This window comes from Rhincodon typus, chromosome 17, assembly GCF_021869965.1.
Source record: "Rhincodon typus isolate 14 chromosome 17, sRhiTyp1.1, whole genome shotgun sequence".
NCBI lineage: Eukaryota > Metazoa > Chordata > Chondrichthyes > Orectolobiformes > Rhincodontidae > Rhincodon > Rhincodon typus.
In genome coordinates this window covers 36,351,779-36,373,580 of record NC_063348.1, presented here as the reverse complement: position 1 = coordinate 36,373,580, position 21,802 = coordinate 36,351,779, and the positions used below count along the sequence as shown (strand labels likewise).

At 40.9% G+C, this 21,802-nt stretch overlaps 1 protein-coding gene across 1 annotated transcript; it reads left to right on the top strand.

Moving 5' to 3' along the window:
- The first annotated feature begins 8,960 nt into the window (after window positions 1–8,960).
- Window positions 8,961–21,155, top strand: LOC125485275 (TBC1 domain family member whacked-like). Its single transcript, XM_048607349.1, has 6 exons — window positions 8,961–9,154; window positions 11,124–11,211; window positions 13,294–13,401; window positions 17,637–17,829; window positions 20,847–20,972; window positions 21,109–21,155. Exons 1-6 carry the CDS (start codon window positions 9,039–9,041, stop codon window positions 21,153–21,155), a joined length of 678 nt encoding a protein of 225 aa, XP_048463306.1. The 5' UTR covers window positions 8,961–9,038.
- The last annotated feature ends 647 nt before the right edge of the window (window positions 21,156–21,802 follow it).

The window sequence follows — 21,802 nt, the reverse complement described above, 5'->3', positions numbered from 1 at the left end:
TTTATTCATCTAACTCTAACATTGAACAAATTAACTACACTATTAACAAACTGAATAACCCCCTTCTAACTACTAACCATTCCCAAGTAAAACAAGATTCTAATGGTGTGCTGTTCCAATAAATAGAAGTTCCACTTATATAAAACAAAAATAAAAATTAGAATTTAGCCTCTTGAAATTACAGCCAGGTTTTGTGTCTTCTAGAATGTTCTGTGTCTTCTCTGTCGATTTTTTCAGTCAGGAACATTAACTAGTTGTGCTGTAGGTACCTTTGATCTATATGGTGCTATGTCTAAAACTTAGAAAAGGTTGTGAGAGCCCGCAATTCTCTCTGGAGAGCTGAGAGTTGTTAACTCTGACAGATGGCAGTTTGCTTTTCTGCCTTTGTCCAATTGCCATCTTCTTTTATACCTTTGATGACACATCAGTTTCTTACAGTAGGATTGGTCCTATGTTGTTAAAACCATCAGGTTTAATTTAATTGATTTTTGGTATCCAAGTGCCTGGTTCAAATTGCTTGGCCAAATTCAAAACTTCTTGTCTTGATAACAAAACAGAATTGCTGCTTGGCCTGCTAACTGTACAGCCTTCTCATAGAATCCCTACAGTGTGGAAACAGGCCCTTTGGCTCAACAAGTCCACACCGACCCTTGCAGCATCCCACTCAGACCCATCCCTGAACACTACAGGAAATTTTAGCATGGCCAATCCACCTAACCTGCACATCTTTAGACTGTAGGAGGAAACCAGAGCACCCAGAAGAAACCCACGCAGACACAGGGAGAATGTGCAAACTCCGCACAGACAGTCACCCAAGGCTGGAATTGAACCTGGGTCCCTGGCACTGTGAGGCAGCAGTGCTAACCACTGAGCCACCGTGCCACCCAGTGATACAAATATTTCAATTCGAGTACTCTCTGTGCACTTGCAAACTTTCAAGCTGCTCACAGACGTCCTTCTTAAATTTCTAAACATGGGAAAAGCACATCATCTTTTAAAAAGACCACACACTGCTTTCCCCCCTAGCATTTTACAAACACCAAATTCTGACTTCCTGCCTCCCAATCCATAAGTATTCTATCCAACTTCGCAACACCTTGATTGGGTGTGCAGGTCACAATTGCAAATTGCAAAAAACGTGGAAGTATTCCTGGTGGTGAAAGCCTTCAAGTTAACTTAGACAGTGAAAATGAGTGGACGTGTGACAGATTAAATTTAATGCAGGGAAATGCGGTACACTTTGACAGAAAGAATGAAGCGAGACAGTGTAAAATAAATGATACAACTCTAAAGAGAGTGCTAGTGTAGAGACACCTAATTATGCATAAACCATTGGAGATAACAGAGTAGCTCACAAAAGTGACGAAGTAAAGCATACAGGATGCTGTGAAAATATTGGAGATGATGCAGAAAAGATTTACGATAATGGTTCCGATGAAGCAGGACTTCAGTTATGTGTACAGATTTTCAAACCTTATGCTATTCTTAGAGAAGTTTGCGAAGAGATTTGAGAGAAGGGTTGCTTAAAATCAGGAAGGGACTAGATAGAGAGAAATCTCCCAATGTGTCTGTTGTGGCTCAGTAGGTAACACACCTGCCTCTGTGTTCTGAGTCTCTTGGTGCAAGTCCCACTTCAGGCCTTGAATGCAAACATCAAAGCTGACACTGCAGTGTAGTACTGAGGAAGTGTTGTACTGTCGTAGGGACCAACTTTCTTTTGCTATTATTATGCCTACTCATGTGTACTTAATATATGGCATTATTATGAAGAAGAGGAAAGTTATCCCTGATGCTCAAGTCAATATTAATTCCGTAATCAATATTATAAATATAATCACTGCTCACTATCATTACTATTTCTGGGAGTTTGCTGTAGGCATCTTAACTGTTGTATTCCCTACATTATAACAGTGACTGCATTTCAAAAGTACTTCATTAGCCTTGAGATATATGGTGATGGTTGTGAAAAATATTGTACATGCATGCCTTTTTATGATTGGTGGAAGGGTCAAGAACGAGAGGACACTGATTTCGGATGATTGGTAAAAGAGCTAGAGATGTTTGATTAAACTTTTTGTTTTCAACAGTTGAATACAGTACAGTGCCTGAGACTGTGCCAAATAGATTAGGGAAAATCAGCACATCAATTTTACTTCCCGCTTTTGCTTAATTTTTTTTAGGTTCTTACCTAATGAGAAGCTACCAACATACAGTCTTTAAAGCTTCAATTGTCCCAACAGCCATTGCTACAAATGATAAAATCCAAATTCAACTTCTGATTTCCTTATGATATTTACATGCTTTCTATGTTACTGCGTTATGTCAGAAGATATGCTTTAAGACAGTGGTGGAGTAGGGGGTCTGAGCATGGGGCTCATCCATTCCAGTTACATTCTTTCTTCTTTTATTCTTTTTTACTGTTACTCTTCTTATTTTTTTAAATTTTTCTTCTATTTCTTCTAAGCCTAGAGACTGGCAGATGAAGGAGGAGGCATCCGGCAGCAACGCCAGGATGAGCTATACGTGGCTCCATCCCAACCCGAGGACCCCCGGCGAGTAAGGAACAGGTGCATGGCTGAATCCCCAAGGGCACGCAGACTAGGCCGAGGCCCCAGTTCTGCAGCTAGACACAGGTGCCTGAAGGAGAAGAAAGGTAGTCTTAGCCTGGTGTGGCAGTCTTGTCTCAGCACGGACATCTCATCCCCATGTAGAGGTCTTCTTCGTCTTCCGCGTCCCGGTATTCCAGCGGCCTGGCAAGCAGTCTCAACCTGGCATGATGATCTTCTTTGGTGGAGGCTTCTGGCCCAGTATTCCAGAACCCTGGCATGGCAGTGTTTTCCCAGCTGCATCTTCAGGGTATGCCATCATTCCGTAATTGGCCTTCCCCGAGCCCAGGAGCCATTAACCGAGCTGTGATGAACTTTGTCTTAATTTTACTTTTTTAAAATTATTATTATGTAAGACTTCTGTCGTTGCAGGCCCGTGGTGGGGTGACATAAAACATTTTACTATATTTTTCATGTAAAAGTACATGTGACAATAAATTTCTATTTTATTCTAAGAGGCAGCATTCTGTGAAATCTAACATTCCCAAAAATGCCAAAAATGTGTGTTCCATATATGTATCATATTCTGTATTTTAGGGGATGAGCAATAAATGCCGGCCAGCCAGTGATGCTCATGCTGCCCCGAATGAATAATTAAAAATCAATTCTAATAAAGCATTGGATTCTCTGCCCTAAGATGGGTCTGACCCACAGCACAGCGAGCTCCACTACAAGCTTGGCACGAAGGCAGATCCCAAATCCATTCCAACTTGAACTGGGATAGTACCCCATGTTGTTGGCACCAGTTGTGATCCACATTAACCCTCCACGCAATTGATGCCCCACCGAATCCATTATTTTTCATTATGTGATTTGGAGCTACGGATAATGATAGTAGAGATCTCAATTTCACTGCATCACATGGCTGTCTAGGAATTTCTCCTACTCCTACTGCTTGCCATTGGAATAGGTTGGAAGGATTTACAAGTTGACACTGAATTTTGTGGCCATGTTATGAACACTGTTACATCCTATTTGGGGAAGCGCACCGATTTTTGAACCCCACTACTCCTGGCGCTCGCCACAAAATAAAGTGATTTTATCCAAATATGAAAAGACCCCACTCACCTGTTAGATATAATCAAATTAACAGAAAGCACCAACCAAGCTTCTGTACTTAACAAGAACTACTATTTACTACAAATAAGTTCTTAGTGCAGGGAATCAACTATGAACTATTAACATATAAATTTACTAGTTAACCCTCTTAGCCTTTTTAAAATCCCTACATGTGTGTACAGACACAAAAAATGTAGGTGGTATGGGTGGAGGAAAAAATTGGGAAGATACAGTTCAATAGTACTGTTTCACAGTCTTCATTAAGATGTTACTTTCTCTTCCCAATACCTTCTGTTCTCCAGGGTCTTTCCTTCCAAATTCTCCATTCTTTGCTGAAAATGCATCAACTGTTCAGGATCGCAGTCACTAGTTAGAAGCAACAGCTTATATCAAATATTGGAAGAGAATGACTGATTGTTTCCAGGCTTCAGTTACTTTGCTGCTGAAAGATATTGAGAAAATCCCCCTCTTCTTCCAGTTTGGGAAATGTCTGCATTGTCCACACATACAAGCTGTTCTGCTGCCCAGGAACCAATTGGCATTGTCAGGCTGATGACCTTTGGCACCCTCATTTGATCACAATAACACAAACCTATCAACTACCTATTATCAAACAAATTTGATCTCACACACATTCACCACTGTGGAACAGTGACTTATCTCACCTCACCCATTTCTTGCAAAGCAACAGTGTAAACACAATTCACAATGAGTTCCAGTAACTCGCTTTCAAAGAGTGGCAATTCCTTTCCCAGTACTTGGTTTAAAAAAGTAATTTTGTCCATTTTAGTCCAAAAATACAGAAAATTAAAGGGATGCAGACATTACAGTCACTCTTTCTAGGCCATTAAGTCCTGGGTGGGATTGAACCTGAAATCTCTGGCTTAGAGGCAGGAATGCTGCCTGTGCAACAGAAAGTTTCCTTATCCTAAAAGTTAAATATTTTTCTTTTAGATACTGAGTTATATAGTGCACATTGCTAACGTCTTTTATACTTTTTTTTAAAAATTAACAATTGCACAAGAAGGAAGCAGAACTGTGTCCAAAACGTCTGCCACAGCAATTACAACAACAACTTGCCTTTGTATAGCATAGTATCTACCTTAAGCATAGTATGACATCTCTAGGTATTTCATAAATATTATCAAACAAAAATTCTTACTGTGCTACATTGTCAGATATTAGGACAAGTGGCGCCAAGCTTGGCTGAAGAGGTTAAGTTTCAAGGGGTGTCCTTAAAGGAGAACAGCAATTAAGGGTGAAAGGGTGAGGAAGGGAATTCCAAAACTTAACCTCTTGATAGCTAAAGATACAGTCACCAATAGTGGAACAATGAAATTCCAGGAGATACAAAACATATGCTTTCATTAATCCAAGCTAATGGTGGGAATCTTGCCATTTGATTTCATTCTACGTGTACACAGAGAAGGGGCAAAGAAATCAAAGGGTAATTTACGCTGGTTCAAACATGTGTATCTTCCAGGAGCTGTTTACACACTGGCGATTGATAAGAACACACTCTGCCTTGGTAGAAAGATGAAAAGGGATAGAGATAAAATAACACATTAACAATGTTGCTGCCAAGTTAATAAAGGCTTTAGAAAGTGAACAATAAATTTATTGTAATAGTCCTGGGATTGATGATTATGGTTACATGGGTAGACTGGAGAAACTGAGGCTATTCCTTTTCGAACTGAGAAAGCCAAGGTGAGGTTTGTTAGATGTGTTTAAACTTATAAAGAGTTCAGATAGCTAAATCTGTTCCTATTGGTTGAAGTAAAACTAAGAACTGCGGATGCTGAAGATCTGAAACAAAAACAGAAATTGCTGGAGAAACTCAGTAGATTTGGCAGTTTCTATTGAATGAAAATAGAGCTAATGTTTCAAGTCCAGTCACCCTTATTCAGAACAGTTGTGAAGAAGAGTCCCTGGACTCCAAATGTTTGCTGTATTTTCTCCTCAATGGTTGAAGGTCTGATAACAAGACAGCATAGATTTATGATTGGTGAAAGAACCAGAGGTATTGTGAGGACTTTTTTTTGACACAATAGGCAACTAGAGATTGGTCTGTACTGCCTAAGAGGGTAAGTGATGAAAAATCAAAGGTAATTGAAGATGAAAGCACCTCAAGGGTGCAGGAAAGAAAGGGCAGGAGTTTGCATTGAATGATGTGCTGCAAAGCATCTCCTGTGTATTCACATATTTCAAATGTCAGCAAGATGTAGGGCACCATAGCCTTCAAATCACAGCCTAGCCCAACTCTGATATATATATGTCATTTTAGCATTGCAACCTGGAAGTTCCTACTAAGCAACACTGCCAAAGTAGTTCCACCACATCATCACATGGTAGGGAAACGTTTGGAAAAAGCTCTGAAGGACAGATTTAATTTTTACTTAGAGATAGTGGGAACTGCCGATGCTGGAGAATCTGAGATAACAAGGTGTAGAGCTGGATGAACACAGCAGGCCAAGCAGCATCAGAGGAGCAGGAAAGATAACGTTTTGGGTCTGGACCCTTCTTCAGAAATGGGGGAGGGGAAGGGCATTCTGAAATAAATAGGGAGAGAGGGGAAGGCGGATAGAAGATGGATAAAGGAGAAGATAGGTGGAGAGGAGACAGACAGGTCAAAGAGGCGGGGATGGACCCAGTAAAGGTGGGTAGTTAGGGAGAGGATAGGTCAGTCCAGGGAGGACGGATAGGTCAAGGAGGCGGGATGAGGCTGGTAGGTAGGAGATGGGGGTGGGGCTTGAGGTGGGAGGAGGGGATAGGTGGGAGGAAGGACAGGTTAGGGAGGCGGGGATGAGCTGAGCTGGTTTTGGGGTGCGGTCGGGGGAGGGGAGATTTTGAAGCTTGTGAAATCCACTTTGATACCATTGGGCTGCAGGGTTCCCAAGCGAAATATGAGGTGCTGTTCCTGCAACCTTTGGGTGGCATCATTGTGGCACTGGAGGAGGCCCAAGATGGACATGTCGTCCAAGGAGTGGGAGGGGGAGTTGAAATGGTTCATGACTGGGAGGTGCAGTCGTTTGTCGCGAACCGAGCATAGGTGTTCCACAAAGTGGTCCCCAAGCCTCCACTTTGTTTCCCCGATGTAGAGGAGGCTACATCGGGAACAGCGGATACAGTATACCACCTCAGCAGATGTGCAGGTGAACATCTGTTTGATGTGGAAGGTCTTCTTGGGGCCTGGGTTGAGGATGAGGGGGGAGGTGTAGGGGCAGGTGTAGCACTTCCTGCAGTTGCAGGGAAAAGTGCCGGGGGTGGTGGAGCTGGTGGGGAGTGTGGAGCGGACGAGGGAGTCACAGAGAGAGTGGTCCCTCCAGAAAGCAGATAAGGGTGGGGATGGAAAAATGTCTTTGGTAGGCGGGTCAGAATTTTTACTGACAGAGGCAAGATTATTCAAGAATAATCAGCATGGATTTTCGGGGGAGATCATGTCTATCAGGTTTGATTGAGTTTTTTGAGAAGATGACTAGATGTGTGGATGAGGGTAGTGCAGTGGATGTTATCTCTGTGGACTTTGGTAAGTCTTTTGACAAGACTCTCTCATGGGAGACTGATGCAAGAAGTAAGAGCCCATGGGATCCAGGGCAATTTTAAAAATTCGATCCAAAATTGGCTCAGTGGTATGTGGCAAAAGATGATGGTTGAAGGTTGTTTATGTGACGAGAAGCCTGTGCCAAGTGGTGTACCACAGTGTTTGATGCTGGGTCCCTTGCTGTTTGTCGTATGTATTAATGACCCAGACACAAAAATGGGAGATTTGATCAATAAATTTGAAGATCACACAAAAATTGGTGGTGTGCTAAATAGTGAGGAGGAAAACCTTAGACTACAGGATGATATTGATGGGGTGGTCAGATGGGCAGAATTGTGGCAAATGGCAACGTGTGGGAAAAGTGTAAGTTGTGCCACAACTGGAGTAATGCGTGCAGTTCTAATCACCATCCTGTGGGAAGGATGTGATTGCATTGTGCAGAGGAGATTCACCAAGATATCGATTGGGCTGGAATGTTTCATTTATGAGGAGACACTAGCTAGGTTGTCGTTGTTTTCCTTGGAGCAGAGAAGTCTGAGGGGGTCCTCGTTAAGGTGTACAAAATTATGAGGGACATAAGGTAGATAGGAAGAATGATTTTTGCTTTGTGGACGTAGAGGACATAAATTTGAGATAAAAGGAGTGGGAGGGAAAAGTGGAATTAAGGAAGAATTATTTCATTAATTTGTAGCAGGTATCTGGAATTCACAGAGTGGTAAGAATAGGAGCCATCAAATAAGATAATCACTTGAAGTGCCATCGCAAACAAGGCTACAGGCCAAGTACTGGAAAATGGAACTAGAATAGATAGACACAATACTTCATGACAGGTGCAGACATGAAGGGCTGGGAGCCTCTTTCCATGCTGTGAAACTTTATGACTCTATGAAGAAGTGGCTCCCTTCTTCGGTTGCAACCACTTTGGGTAATAATCTCCACATCCAAAGAACAATTAAAACAAAAGTACCAGCTGTTAAGAATTTGGCCACTAACATTGCTGGCAGCGATAGTTGTTCTTTGTTGAAGAAAATATGGCATCCAGAAAGGAGATACAAATACGTGCAGGTGTCACTTAGCACAAGCAGTTCCATCGTACTTAATGCATCTCCACATGTCATTGTGGAGCAAGATGCATTTAAATTAATCACAATCGAAATTATAAACAGAAAACCTTAATTTTATTTGGATAACATGCATCTGAAGAAATATGTTTATTTTGAAGCTTAACATTAGAGAAAGCCGTGGTGATGTTACTTTGTAATTGTGATGTCATTACAGTGGAAATGCATCAAGTGATAAATATGAGCTTAAAATATATTGATATCAAGTGTATCACCTCCATTGATAAAACTGCTAGCTAACCTTAGCTGACACCTGGATATGGAGTATCATACACAGGAGCGTATGGATTTACTGTTCTCCTTCTCGCCAACTGTTTGCAGCTGAATAGCTCCATGACTACAGCGTGCAGTGAGAACACTGAAGGGGAAGAGTTTTGGAAAAGAAAGGGGGGTGATATTGGAAGCAAGAAAATGTTTTGGAAAAATAATTTCCATCCTCCTTCCTGAAATCAGAGTAACAAAGGGCTCAGCTTGGGTAGAAGTTTGGTCCCACCCGACAGCGGTGAGGGGGCTTTCTATTGGTCGGACGTTGCTGTCAAACAGGCGTCCCGTCCAATCCGGAGAGAGTGGGGGCGTGGCAGGGGCAGTGGCGCTAGATTCGAAAGTGCTTTTGATTTGACTGGGGACCAGCGGCTGGAGGAGAAGCTGGGCGCTGCTGCTGGGGGCAGGGAAAAAGCTCGGAAACCCTGAGAAACCAGTTCCCGGGCCAATATGAGCAGCCGCCCGACCGAGAAGCCATGCGTGTTGGGTTTCGACCAGTTTGGCTTCGCGGTGTTTCGGAGGCATTGCGACAAGTGGAAGCAGGAACATCGCAGCCACGAATACAGGCAAGTCTCTCCCTTACTGACCCTGCCCAAGACTCGAATTAAATACCCAGACCCCGAATCCCCACTTCTACGATCAATGATACCGACTTACGGCTATACATAAAAGCGCCTGCAGTGACCTTGTGAATCAAATCTGCAGTTCAGAAACAATTGGTTGTGGCTGAGGGATTGGACAGGCGCACCTGTTGCAGGAAAGCTGGATTCCTACCGGGAATCATGTTGGCAGCTGAATGCCCTGTAGGCTTTATTGTTGTTTGAGGACTGGACCGAGTCGCTGGTACACAGCCAGCTGCTCAATTCCGCAACTGTCACTATTGTGCAATGTATTCGACAGTTTCATTCAGTGTTCCAGTGAGAAACCCGTGCGGTTTGCTAATCTTAACCGCGAAAATGCACGGTCGTAATTTATCGAATGGTGCAATTGTTGAAAGTGTTTTAAATCTGTGACTTCCCTTTCTGGTAGAAGTGTTTTCGTTATGGAGAAAAAATGCAAATAGTGTGAGCGGTTGCAATCCGGCTGGCAGTTATTGCGCGATACGACCTTGCTCTGAAATCAGGTCACTAAATTTGCTCACCAGTAATTTTACCTTCATTGGAAAATGGAAACGGAACCTACTACTACTGCTTCCAGAGTCGATGACTAGCAGATACAGTAGTCTTAATTTAAAGCCAGGCCGTTCAGCGAGTGAAATTAATAGCTACCGCTTCATACAAACGCTGATGGAATTTAGAATTCTCTTCAGTATGGGGCAATAAGTCTTGATCAGGTCTTAATTTTGAAACTGATAGATTTTTGTTCAGCCTCTTTTTTTTTAAAAGAATACATGTGAGGAAAGGATGAGGTTACAGGTCGCCCTTGATCTCACTGAATGGCCGGACAGGTTTGCGATGCTAAATTGTCTCCTTTTGTTCCTGTGTCCCTAAACATGGCCCAGAATTTGGTAGAACAGCACAATTTTCCACTGAAAAATTCTCGCAAATTTCTGAGAGTCTCGTTACAATCTGCTGTGCAAAATATTAAGGGGAGAGCATTAGGTTTAGTCGACATTACTACTTTAAATCCCTCTGGGACTTTATAACGAGAGTGTAGCTGGCAAAATCCTTGAATTAAAATCAAAAATGATGTACGTTCTTGAACAATTCGTGAAAAATATAAACGTAATGGTGTGATTTTTTTTCTCTCTCTCTTCAACACAAAACACATCGGCTTTCTGTTTTACAGTCTGCCAGATTTTTCATTTTGAATTCAAAATGAAAATTTGATGATGTGAATGTTAAAAGGGTTGGCAATTATTCACTTGTTTCTACACTACACCAGGGAATATTTTCACCTGCTATGTCAATCATGGTTTAGTAGTAGTAATTTCAATACACCCAGAAGCTCCTATTGCAGAAATCCAAGTGCATTATTCAGGTTGACATTCCCAGCCTCAATGCTAAGATTCAGTATGAGAGATGCTGCTGTGTGGATGAAACCAAGGCCTTGCTCACACTCTCGGGTGGATTCCATGTTGCCATTTTGGAGAAGAGCAAGAAAATTCTACCTGGTTATCTATTCACTTATGTCATTGTTCTTTGTGACTGTTTGCAGTTCATAAATTGGCTGCCTGGTTTCTTTGTGTTACAACAGTGACTGTACTCACTTAATTGGCTGTAATGTGCTTAGGGATAACTTTAGGTTGTAAAAGATATTGTTTTAATTCAAAATATTCACTCATGCTCTCTCCTCTCTCTCCTTATTTCTTGACTTCTTTTTAATTTCCCCCTTTTAATCACACCCTGTCTATCTCTCTTTCAGTTCTTTGCCTATATCTCTGTTTAACTCATACTCCTCCCCCTTCTTTCTCAGTCTGTCCTCATGAATCCCTTTGTTAGTGCCCTTCTCCATCTCTCTCCTGTCAGCCCTGCCTGTCTCTTTCCCCATCTCACTCTGTTCTTCCGGATTGACATCTTTTACCTCGGTTCACAGTTACCCAAGTGTCAGTGCTTCCAAGCTGGAATCGTGGCAGAAAATGCTTAACAATTGGAATGAGGCTGGTGCATCATGCATGGATAAGGTAAAGTGAATATTGTAAACTACTAAAATGTGCATTTTTTTTTTCAAAAAAATGTTGTGAACCAGTTGTAAGCATGTTCGTCATAAATGTGAAGTTCTCGTTTCTTCTTGACCTCCATTATCCCTCAAATGGAGACAGTGATTGAAGCTCAAGCCTAGTCTGACCTGTAAAAAGAAACTAAAAGATGTTCGTGATTTCCCTCCTTTTCGAGGAGGGAATTTGTAGACTGTTTGTCTCTTTTTTTTTTTTTTCTGAAGATACTGGATAGTCTCCATGCCAGCTCATCGGTCCTTTCAAGAAGATCCATTTTGGATGGTCGAGTTATTCGTGTACATAATGACATGGAAGTAATTGAGTTCATCCCATGTATTTCCAGCCTGCAAACTTCTAATTTCACCTCATGGCAGCAGGCAAGGGTCGAGTAGCGGCGAGGTCATTCCAAAACCCAAGAAGGGTGGACAAAATTAGATGGTGACTTTACCCGCCACTGATCTCTCTCACGTGGTTGGTCACAAAGCAGCAATGGTGTAGGCATGATGACCACAAAAGCAGACAATATAACACAGCATTATTTATGCTAAATATTGTGCAGTGATGCATAATGAATTGTTTCACTTTGTCTGGAATAGTAGAACCAGAGGAAATCAGCCTGAGTTTTGAAGGGGATAAATTCAAAGCTAATCTATGGGAAGAATTTTCAGTGAGTGAAGGGTATTCAATGGGATCTCTGTGGAGACATGGGAGGTCAGTGTGCTGATTCAATAACAAGCACAGTAGATAGATTCCTTGTATATCATATTTTAGGATGGGCGGTAGAGTGTGATGATGCAATACACGAGTGCAATGAACATGTAGGGAACAGGTGAGGTTTGATCTATTGTTCCCAGAGCTCTCCAGCACTTGGGATTTCATCACCTCATGCCTTGGGTCTGCTTTGATTTATTGATAGAGATTGGAATTATTGACAAATCTCTCTGCTCCTATGATGCTGCTTGGCCTGCTGTGTTCATCCAGCCCTGCACCTTGTTGTCTTGGATTCACCAGCATCTGCAGTTCCTACTATCTCTGATTCAATAATAACCATGTTATTGGATTTATGGTACTAGGGTAAACACCATGGTCTTTGAGAAGGTGATGGTAGGCGTATGTACCCTGCAATCTGGGTGGTTCATATAGTTTTGATACAGCAGGGTGATTTGCTAAGCCATTTTAACAGTTTAAGGATCAAGCCAGTGCTGGAGAAACGTGGCCGGTCCATAGAGAGAGAAACAGTTAACATTTTGAGTCCAGTATGACTCTGCTTTTGTTCATTCCAGCCACATACTGTTTTTATTTCAGATTTCCATTATCCTCAGTATTTTTCTTTTCTATGAAGCAAGCCACATTAGAGTAGAACAAAAACAAAGTCGTTGGAAAAGCTCAGCAGGTCTGGCAACATCTGTGAAGAAAAAAACAGAGTTAATATTTTGGGTCCGGTGATCCTTCCTCAGAACTGATGGTGGCTGGGAAAACATCAGTTTATATGCAAAGAATAGGGAGGGAGAGTCGGGTAGGGAGAAAACAGTAGGATAGAGCCTAAAGAGAGAGAAGAACAGTTGGACAGACAAAGGAGTTGCTAACGATGATCACATTAGTGTGGTCTGGAGTCACACTGGGTGCAGACTGGGAAAGGTGGTTTCCTCACTAAAGAGCTACAGTGAACTTGATTTTTTTTAAAAATGATCCAACCAAGTAAATGTCACGTAGCAATCCCACCTTAGTGTTTCCAAACATTTTTAAAAAAAACTCAACTGCTCAAATGTGATATGAGCTCCTGTTCTACAGTTTATTAAGACATACATCTGGACATTCTTGATATTTAAGCAGTGATAAGGATTATCGAGTAATCTGGATCCAGCTTTGGTCTGTATGAGAGAGGGGAAAGTTGATCCTGATCCCTCAACACAAAGTTCAAAGTCTTTTTGAAAACCTGTCTCTGTTAATGTGCAAAAGAATTCACTCCTTGTGTATTCTACTTCATAGTTAGCTTGATGCTGCATGTGATCGTTTCGTTCAGTCATTTTTAACTGAAACCTTTTTCAGATGCATATCTTCCTTGAAGATGGTGTTCCCATCAAAGTACGTGGTCGTCTGTGGAAATGCCTTTTGGGTAGTGACCTAGTTAAAGAGAGTACTACCCACACCTACCAGGTGAGAAAAGCTATTTTTGATCTACAGTGCATGCGTGTTGGTTTTTAAAAAGAATATCATACTGGACACGTTATTATTGAAAAGAGACAGATATTCATTATACAGTCTTTTTCACAACTTTTGGATCTCCAAAAATACTTTACAGACAATGAAATATATTTGTAGTTGTTGTTGTAATGTGGCACTGAACGCAATAGTTAATATGCACACAGCATGCTTCTATATGCAGCATTGCTATAATTTTAATGCTGTTGTTTGAACAAATATTTACCAAAGAGTTGTTGAGAACTTCCCTGCTATTCTTCTAAATACTATCATGACATCTTGGGCAGGGAGTGAAAATAAAGTGTATTAATCAATGGTGTCTTTAATTTTCATGTGCATTGGGAAAACCAAATTGGCAAAAGTAGTCACATGGAAGATTTCATAGTATATTTGGGACAGTTTCCTAGAATAATGTGGATTCAACCAGGGATCAGGCTATTTTGGATCTGGTACTATGTAGTGAGGCGGTCTGAATAACTGATCTGAGTAAAAGGTCCGCTCGGGAGTAGTGTCCATAGCATGGTCGAATCTAGTTTGAGAGGGAGAAACTTGGATCAAAAGCTAAATTTGATCCTACAAAACTACAACTACAAAAGAATGAGGGCAGAGTTGGTTATAGTAGATTAGGAAAGGAATTGAGCAGAAAATTGGTTGAGGAACAATGGCAGATGTTTAACAAAATATTTTGTGACTCTTAGCAAGACTATCTCCCTGTGATGAAGGGTTCTAGGAAGGGGATAAAAGAAGGAAGCAAAGGTTAATATCAAACTAAGCTTAAAAAATACAATGTGACAAATTAGTGGCAAACCAAAGGTTTGGGAAAATTTTAAAAGCCAATGAAATGGAGGGAAACATAAACTGAGGGGAAATGGGCAAGTAATTTTTTGTTTAAAAAAAGCTTTTTATAGATAGATAGAAAAAGGAGGACAAAGTGAACAAAGGCCCTTTGGAGGATGAGACTGAAGAAATAATAATGGGGAACTAGGAAATGGCTGGTGAGTTGAATAAATATTTTGCATCGGTCTTCACTTTAGAAGTCAAGAATAGCATTCCAAAAATTCTAAATAATCAAGGAACTAAAGTGGGGGAGGAAAGAAACACGATAAATGTCACGAGAAAACGTACTGGGGAAATTAATGGGGCTAAAAACCAATAAGTTTCCTGGACCTGATGGTTTGCATCCTAAGATTTTAAAGGAAGTAGCTACAGAGCTGGTAGTAATCTTCCAAAAATCTTTAGATCATGGAAATGTCCTAGAGAATTGGAAAATTTTGATCTTCAGTATCTTTACCTAGGTACTTTTCCACCTAAGATTGCTCTGTAATGTGCAGACTAAAACTTTTCATTCTACTCATTTGAGTACATGTGACAACAAAACTAATTCAATTCCATTTCAATGTTTCACTCTTCTTGAAAAAGGAAGACGAAGAACAGCTAACCGTGGACCAGTTCAATTAGCATCTGTCACAGAATTGTTACAGTGCAGAAGGAGGAATTCAGCCTATGGTACCTGTACCAGTTCTATTACCTAGTACCTTTCCCCAAAACCCTACACACTTTCTAACCAAATATTCACCTAACACCCTCTTGATGGTCTCAATTGAACCTGCTTCCACCAAAATTCCAGGCAGTGCATTCCATGCCCTAACTACTCTCAGTATGGGAAAAAGTTTTTATTCTTGCATTACCCTTGCTTTGTTTGCATATCAATTTAAATCTATGTCCTCTCATTCACTTCTTTTATGAGCAAGATCTAGCCCCCTCATGATTTTGAAAACCTGTATCAAATCTTCTCTCTGCCTCTGCCTCTTCCTGTCCAAGGAGAACAGTCCCAACTTTTTCAATCTGTCCTCATCACTGAAGGTTACCATTCCTGGAACCGTTCTTGTAAATTGCTTCTGCACTGTCTCCAGTGCATTCACATCTTTACTATAACATGTTGCCCACAACTATATATGGTACTGCAGCAGAAGTCTAATATGTGCCTTGTATAAGTTCAACATCACCTCCTTACTCTTGTGCTCTATGCCTCTAATAAAGCTGAGCATACTGTATGCTTTATTAACTGTTCTCTCCATCTTTCTTGCCACCTTCGATGATCTGTGCACATATACACGCATCCCTCTGCTCCTGCACCCACTTTAGAATTATACCTTCTATTTTATATCATGTCTCAATGTTCTCTAGACCAAAGTACGTCACCACCCACTTCTCTGCATTGAACCTCATCTCTCACCTATCTGCCCACTCCACTAACTTGTCAATGTCCTCTGAGTTCTACACTGTTCTCACTGTTTACAATCCTTCCAAGTTTTGTCATCTATAAACTCTGAAATTGTCCCCCTACACACCAAGATCGAGATCATGAATATACACCAGGAAAATCAAGGGTCCCAATATTAACCCCTGGGGAGCTCCACTATAAACTTTCCTTCAGATAAGGAACAGTAATGCTCAGTGGATATTTTCCCAATCATTCAGCCAATTTTGCATCCATATAGCTACTGTCTGTTTTATACCATGACGCATCCGTTTCATTGCACATCTGTGTGGCACTGTAACAAAAGCTTTCTGGAAATCCATGGGTGTTACTGTTGGATAAAATAATCTGTTTAAAAAGGATGTAATAGATGTGCATTTAGAGATACATTATTTAATAAAACAGTCAGCATGGCTTCATAAAGGTGAAATAACGTCTCAATTATTGAAGTTCTTTTGAGGAAGCAACAGATAAGGGGAAAACAATCAATGTAATATATTTGGATTCCAAAAGACATTTGATAAGGTACCATATACTAGGCTACATAATAAGGTAAAACATGGTATTAGGGATAGTTTATTAGAATGGACAGAGGATCCTCTAACTAATGGACAGTAGAAGTAAAGGGAGTATTTTCAGGATGGCAAACCGTAACAAGTGGAGTACAACAGGGATCAGTGGTAAGGTCACAAGCATTCACAAAATGTATTGTAAATAGGCTAAATGGGTTAGCCTTGGGAAATGCAGGATTGCAGGGATATGGTAAGGTGGGCTGCTCTTCAGAAGTTCAGTGTGGACTCAATGGGTCGAATGGCCTGCTATAAGGATTTTGTGACTCTATATTAGTGACATGAATGACAAATGAATATGCCACCACCAAATTTGCAGATGAGACAAAGGTGGGTAGGCAAGTATTGAAGGTGACAGTTGGCAGAGGGGCATAGACTGGTAGATCAAGTAAATGAAAACTTGGCAGATGGAATATAACATGGGGAAAACGTCTGGTTGTGCACTTTGGCAGGAAGAAATGCAGAGCTGAATATTATTTAAATGGTGAATGACTGCAGAAAGCTGCAGCAAAGAGGGTTTGTGTGTCCTTTGTGCATGAATTACAAAAAGATAGCATCCAAATTCAGCAGGTAATAGGAAAGGTACATTCATTGACCCTTTTATTTCAAAGACAATGGAGTATAAAAATAGGGAGGTGTTGCTAAAACTATTCAGGGCACTAGTCAGACCATACCTCGAATGGTTTTTGTCCTGCAATCTAAGGAAAGATGTACTGGCATAGGGAGCAGTCGAGAGAAGATTGACTAGGTTGATCCCAGGTATAGGAGGGATTTTCTGAGAAACTGAGTAGTTGGGGTCTGTATTAAGTGGAGTTTAGAAGAATGAAAGATGATGTTATTGAAACATATGAGATACTTAGGCTTGACAAGTTAGATGCAAAGTGGTTGTTTATTTCTCCCCCACCCTGCCCTTTATGGGAGCATCTAGGACCAGAGGCGATAATCTTGGAGTAAGGAGTCATCCACGTAAGGTGGAGATGAGGAATTTTGTCTCCAAGAGCGAAAATTCAAAATGTTGTCCTCTAGTTACTAATCTTCAGCCACTGGAAAGAGAGTTTCCCTTATTTACTCTGTAACAATCTCTCAATTTTTAACACTTGTGCACGTCTCTCCATAACTTTTCCTGATCTTAGGAGAACATTTCCAACATCTGTCTGTTAGACCTAACTGTGGTACTCCCTCTCTCGAGGAAGTAAGTGCCCTCTGCACCTTCCCTTAGAGTTTGCTATTCTTTCTAAAATGTATTGCACTGAATTGAATACAATGCTCCAGCTGAGGCCTAACTGGTGTTTTATTGAGAAATGCTTGAAGACAAATTAACTTGATGACTTGGATTAAAAACAACTCAACGTTTCTTGCAGGAGTATGTGCAGGAACTGCGCAGTCAGCTGGCAAGCCTTGGCGTGACTGAGTATGGGGTGCAGGTGGCCATCTCTACGCTGGACAATGCAGACAGAGAGAGGGCAGAAACGGACAGCACAGCTCCCAACCTGATGCCTAATCGCAACCCCGAGATCACCATTGAAACATTAAGACAGATTGTCCTAGATGTTGGTAAGGTGGCTAAGTTGTGATCATGATGGCTTTGTTCCTCCTTTACAGGTGATGAAGTTCAAAAGAGCTAAACGTATAGGACTGAGAGGAAACATTTCTCCACCGAGGGGTGTGTATATGTGTATTTCGATTTCTTTACCACAAAGGACTTTGGATCCTCAGTCACTGGGTATATTCCAGACTGAGATCAATTAAATTCTCTTTTGACTTGGGGAAATGGGACAGGAGATTGGTCCTGCCATGGCAGGACCAGACTGGAAGGACTGAATGGCCTGCACCTACTTCTGTTTCTTCTGTTATTGGGTGGTGGCATATATGATAAAGTATGTTGAATGTGACCGGAGAAGCAGAACCTATGTACCTGGTGATTGGTAATCCATGTATTTGAATGCACAGCATGTTTGTAGTAGGATGTCTGAAATAATGTTCAGGTGTCATGCTAGTTGACCATAACTGACACTTAAAGTATAATTACTGAAGGATTTAACTTTATGCTACCAACCCTTGTACAACACATGCACAGCTACTGAATGCCACGCTTACATAGACTATGTTTTCTGGTCAATGGTTGACTAATGCATGTCAAAGTGTGGGTGGAACAAGTGAACCAGTCACTGACTATTTTGACTTGATTCCTCAGCAGACAGTCTGTGGCCAAACATTGTGTTGCTAAGAGAGCAGTACAGCTGAATTATCACAGGACTGATGGTACAAAGCAGGGTAGTGGGAACTTTTTGGATGGATACAGGGCCGCAATGAGAAAAATAAACATGGGATCGATGCAGGGCTGTTTGGAGTGGCAGGGTGAGAAGAGATAATATTGGAAATCCTTCCTTAACATTGGGTGTACCTGTATGCTGCCATTGATCAATAAAACAGCTCACCAACTGCTACCTTAAGCCAATTAGGGATGCTGACCTTGTTAGCATTGCACCTTTCTGATAGCTGAATTCAACTTGAAAGTCTGGTATACAAGCAGGACAAAACAGGAAGTACAGGACTAAGGTGTTAATTTCAGATTGATACAAGTGTGTGGGTAAAGAGAGGGGCAGCAAATTTAGGGCTGGAAGTTGAGAGCCTTTAATAGATTGATAATTCATGCAATACTAATGAACTCTTCTAGCCCAAAAAGCAAACAATTTAAGCCATTAATCTGATTCCTATAACTAACAAATTGTTGATTTCAAAATGTCAGATGTTGGTTATTCTTGTTTCCTTTCTGTCGCCGCCTCAATTTTTCCTTCGCCTTTCTTTATTTGTCTCTTTGAAGCTGATTTGACTCCAATTCATCTGATTTTCTGCTGTTGCTTCATTTTCTTTCTTGAACCTTAATCAGGTCAAGTGATGACTGTTAACCCAGTTGCTTTCCTCCCACTAGATTGGTTCACACACCCAGCAAGTCAGAGCCAATTATGTTTGAACTGACAGTTGCAGCAAAAAGGGATTCACACCACAAGATGTGTGACTTCAAGCCCTAACCCAACACACTTGTTTTTTTTTCATGTTTCTTTGTGTCAGACTTCACTTTAGAGGGATAAGAAGGTCCCCTCGATTAAATACTGTCAATCAAATCTTTTTATTTTTGCAACAGTGAAATCATTTGATAAACTTAATGTTTAATTAGTATTTTGGTTATTGAAAAAATCATTTAGTTTTTACATAGTCAGCATTTAAAGATGTTTCGCAGGAGTGTAATTACTCAAACTTATACCCATCTCGGGTTTTTGGGAGCTTTTCTTTTAAATGAAGGAGAAATTTTGCTGGAAGAATTCCAAAGCTTAGTTTCCCAGTAACTGACTGCACAGCTGCCAATGCTAGAGTTGAGGTGTGCACATCACTAAAATTGGAGGAGCGCAGATCCCAGAGGGTTGCAGGACTGAGCAATGTTAGAGACCAAGCAAAGCAAGGACATTGGAGGCATTTGAAAATGTGAATGAGAATCTTAAACTTCAAGTATTGATGGACTTTGAGCTAGTCTGGGTCAGTGAACACAACTGTGCTGGGTTAATAGTATTTGGTATGAGTTAGGACGTGGGCAGCAGAATTGTAACACGCAGAAACCGGCTATTCAGCTCAACTGATCTATGGTTGTATTCAACTCTACTTCATCTCATTCTATCAATACTGTATATTCTTGTGTTCCGCTCTCCCTCATGTTCATCTATCTTCTCTTGATAGCATCTGTTCCTCTGTGACAGCTTCAGGTGGGAGTGAACTCTATCTTTAATCAGTCTTGGGTAATTCCTTTTGATATTTCTAATAGTCACTAATAAAATGCTATTTTTTTATACATGGCTCCTAAAGTTTTGAAACAGTGCGTTTAACCCTTTATTTCCTCTAAGACCAGACAAGACTCTGGTTCTTTAAATATTTATTCATATACATGTGTGAGATGTGCACATCAAGTAAATGGTGTGCAGGTCAAATTTTATTATAACAGCAAAGGTTTTATATTGTTTCACAGTCAGCTTCCAATTGACCATTCTAACAGATAATACTTTCCAATAAAAAGATTACACATTACTCACCATGATCTCTACTCAAGCCTGGTTGCATAATTCGTGTTCTAAGTTGGTACACGTGACTATATTATCCAATCCTATTTAAACTAATGTGAGATTAGACTATCCACTCATATCTTTACATGTTCATGTCTCTAACTGTCAACATGTACTTGTTTCAGGAAATCTGTTGCTTTATCCCCCCCCAACCCCCCACCGCCGTCCCATCATTGTGATACCCCATAGAAACACCTGTATCTACTCTGTTGAACTTAATGTTCTTATTGGGTAATCCCTCGGTATTTTCTAGGGAAAAAAAGTCAACCTGTTCAGTCTTTCCTGTTTTTAAAAAAAAACTGAGTGGTTAGAATTTACCATCTCTTCTGCAGCTATTGGAACCAATCCATAAGCTAATGATTTTTATGAGCACAAATATTTCTTAGAGATTCTTATGGAATATGTAAAAGACAATTCCTTTAAGTACACTTTGTAATATTATTGTTTCTTTTCTTGCAGAGAGATCATTTCCCACTCACTGTTCCCTGATGGGTAAAAATCCAGAAGCAAAAGAAGGCCAGGCGAAACTTTTTAGGATCCTCTCTGCATATGCCAAGTATAATCCCCAGATAGGCTACTGCCAAGGTAAGAGCCACTACTGTTGCTCTCATATATGCAGTACATCTTTTAATGAGGGTAAATATCCCAGAAATTGTCATGTCACCTTGGGAAGGAGTTTTCTGTATGTGAGTTGGCTGGTATGTTTCTCGCATTACAATAGTGCTTGCACTCTTTAAGAAGTACTCCACTGGCCGTCGAGTGCTTTAGGACATCATGAGTTGTGAATTGTTACGGAAATATTAATCTGCTTCCTTGTTTTTAAACTTGTGTCATTAAAGACAGTTGATGTTAAGTGTCAGAATGGTTCCTAGTATGTCAAGAAAGGATGGAGGAACTATAGTGTTCATTTAAGTATCCTGCTTCATGCCACAGCAATTCAATCTCCAGGGAGTGTGTACACTTTGGATTTAAAATTTAAGGGCATGATGGAAAATCTAAGCAGAATGTTAATTATTAAGTAGTCACAATGGTTCCCTGAAGATTCCCTGCAGCGTCCTTTGCTGTTTCTGCAGAAGTCCCTCCACTCGCAGAAATATGAGAACTTGACTGAAACACTTGTCCACTCTATGTGTATACAGTTATTAGCCAAAAGAGGGCAGTAGTGTTCCAGCTAATAAATGATCTTTTCAGGTCCCAGCATAAGTTGCGCACTTTAGAAAAGGTATCAGAGATAGTAGGAACTGCAGATGCTGGAGAATCTGAGATAACAGGGTGTAGAGCTGGATGAACACAGCAGGCCAAGCAGCATCATAAGAGCAGGAAGGCTGACGTTTCGGGCCTAGACCCTTCATCAGAAAGTCTAGGCTGGAAACGTCAGCCTTCCTGCTCCTATGATGTTGCTTGGCCTGCTGTGT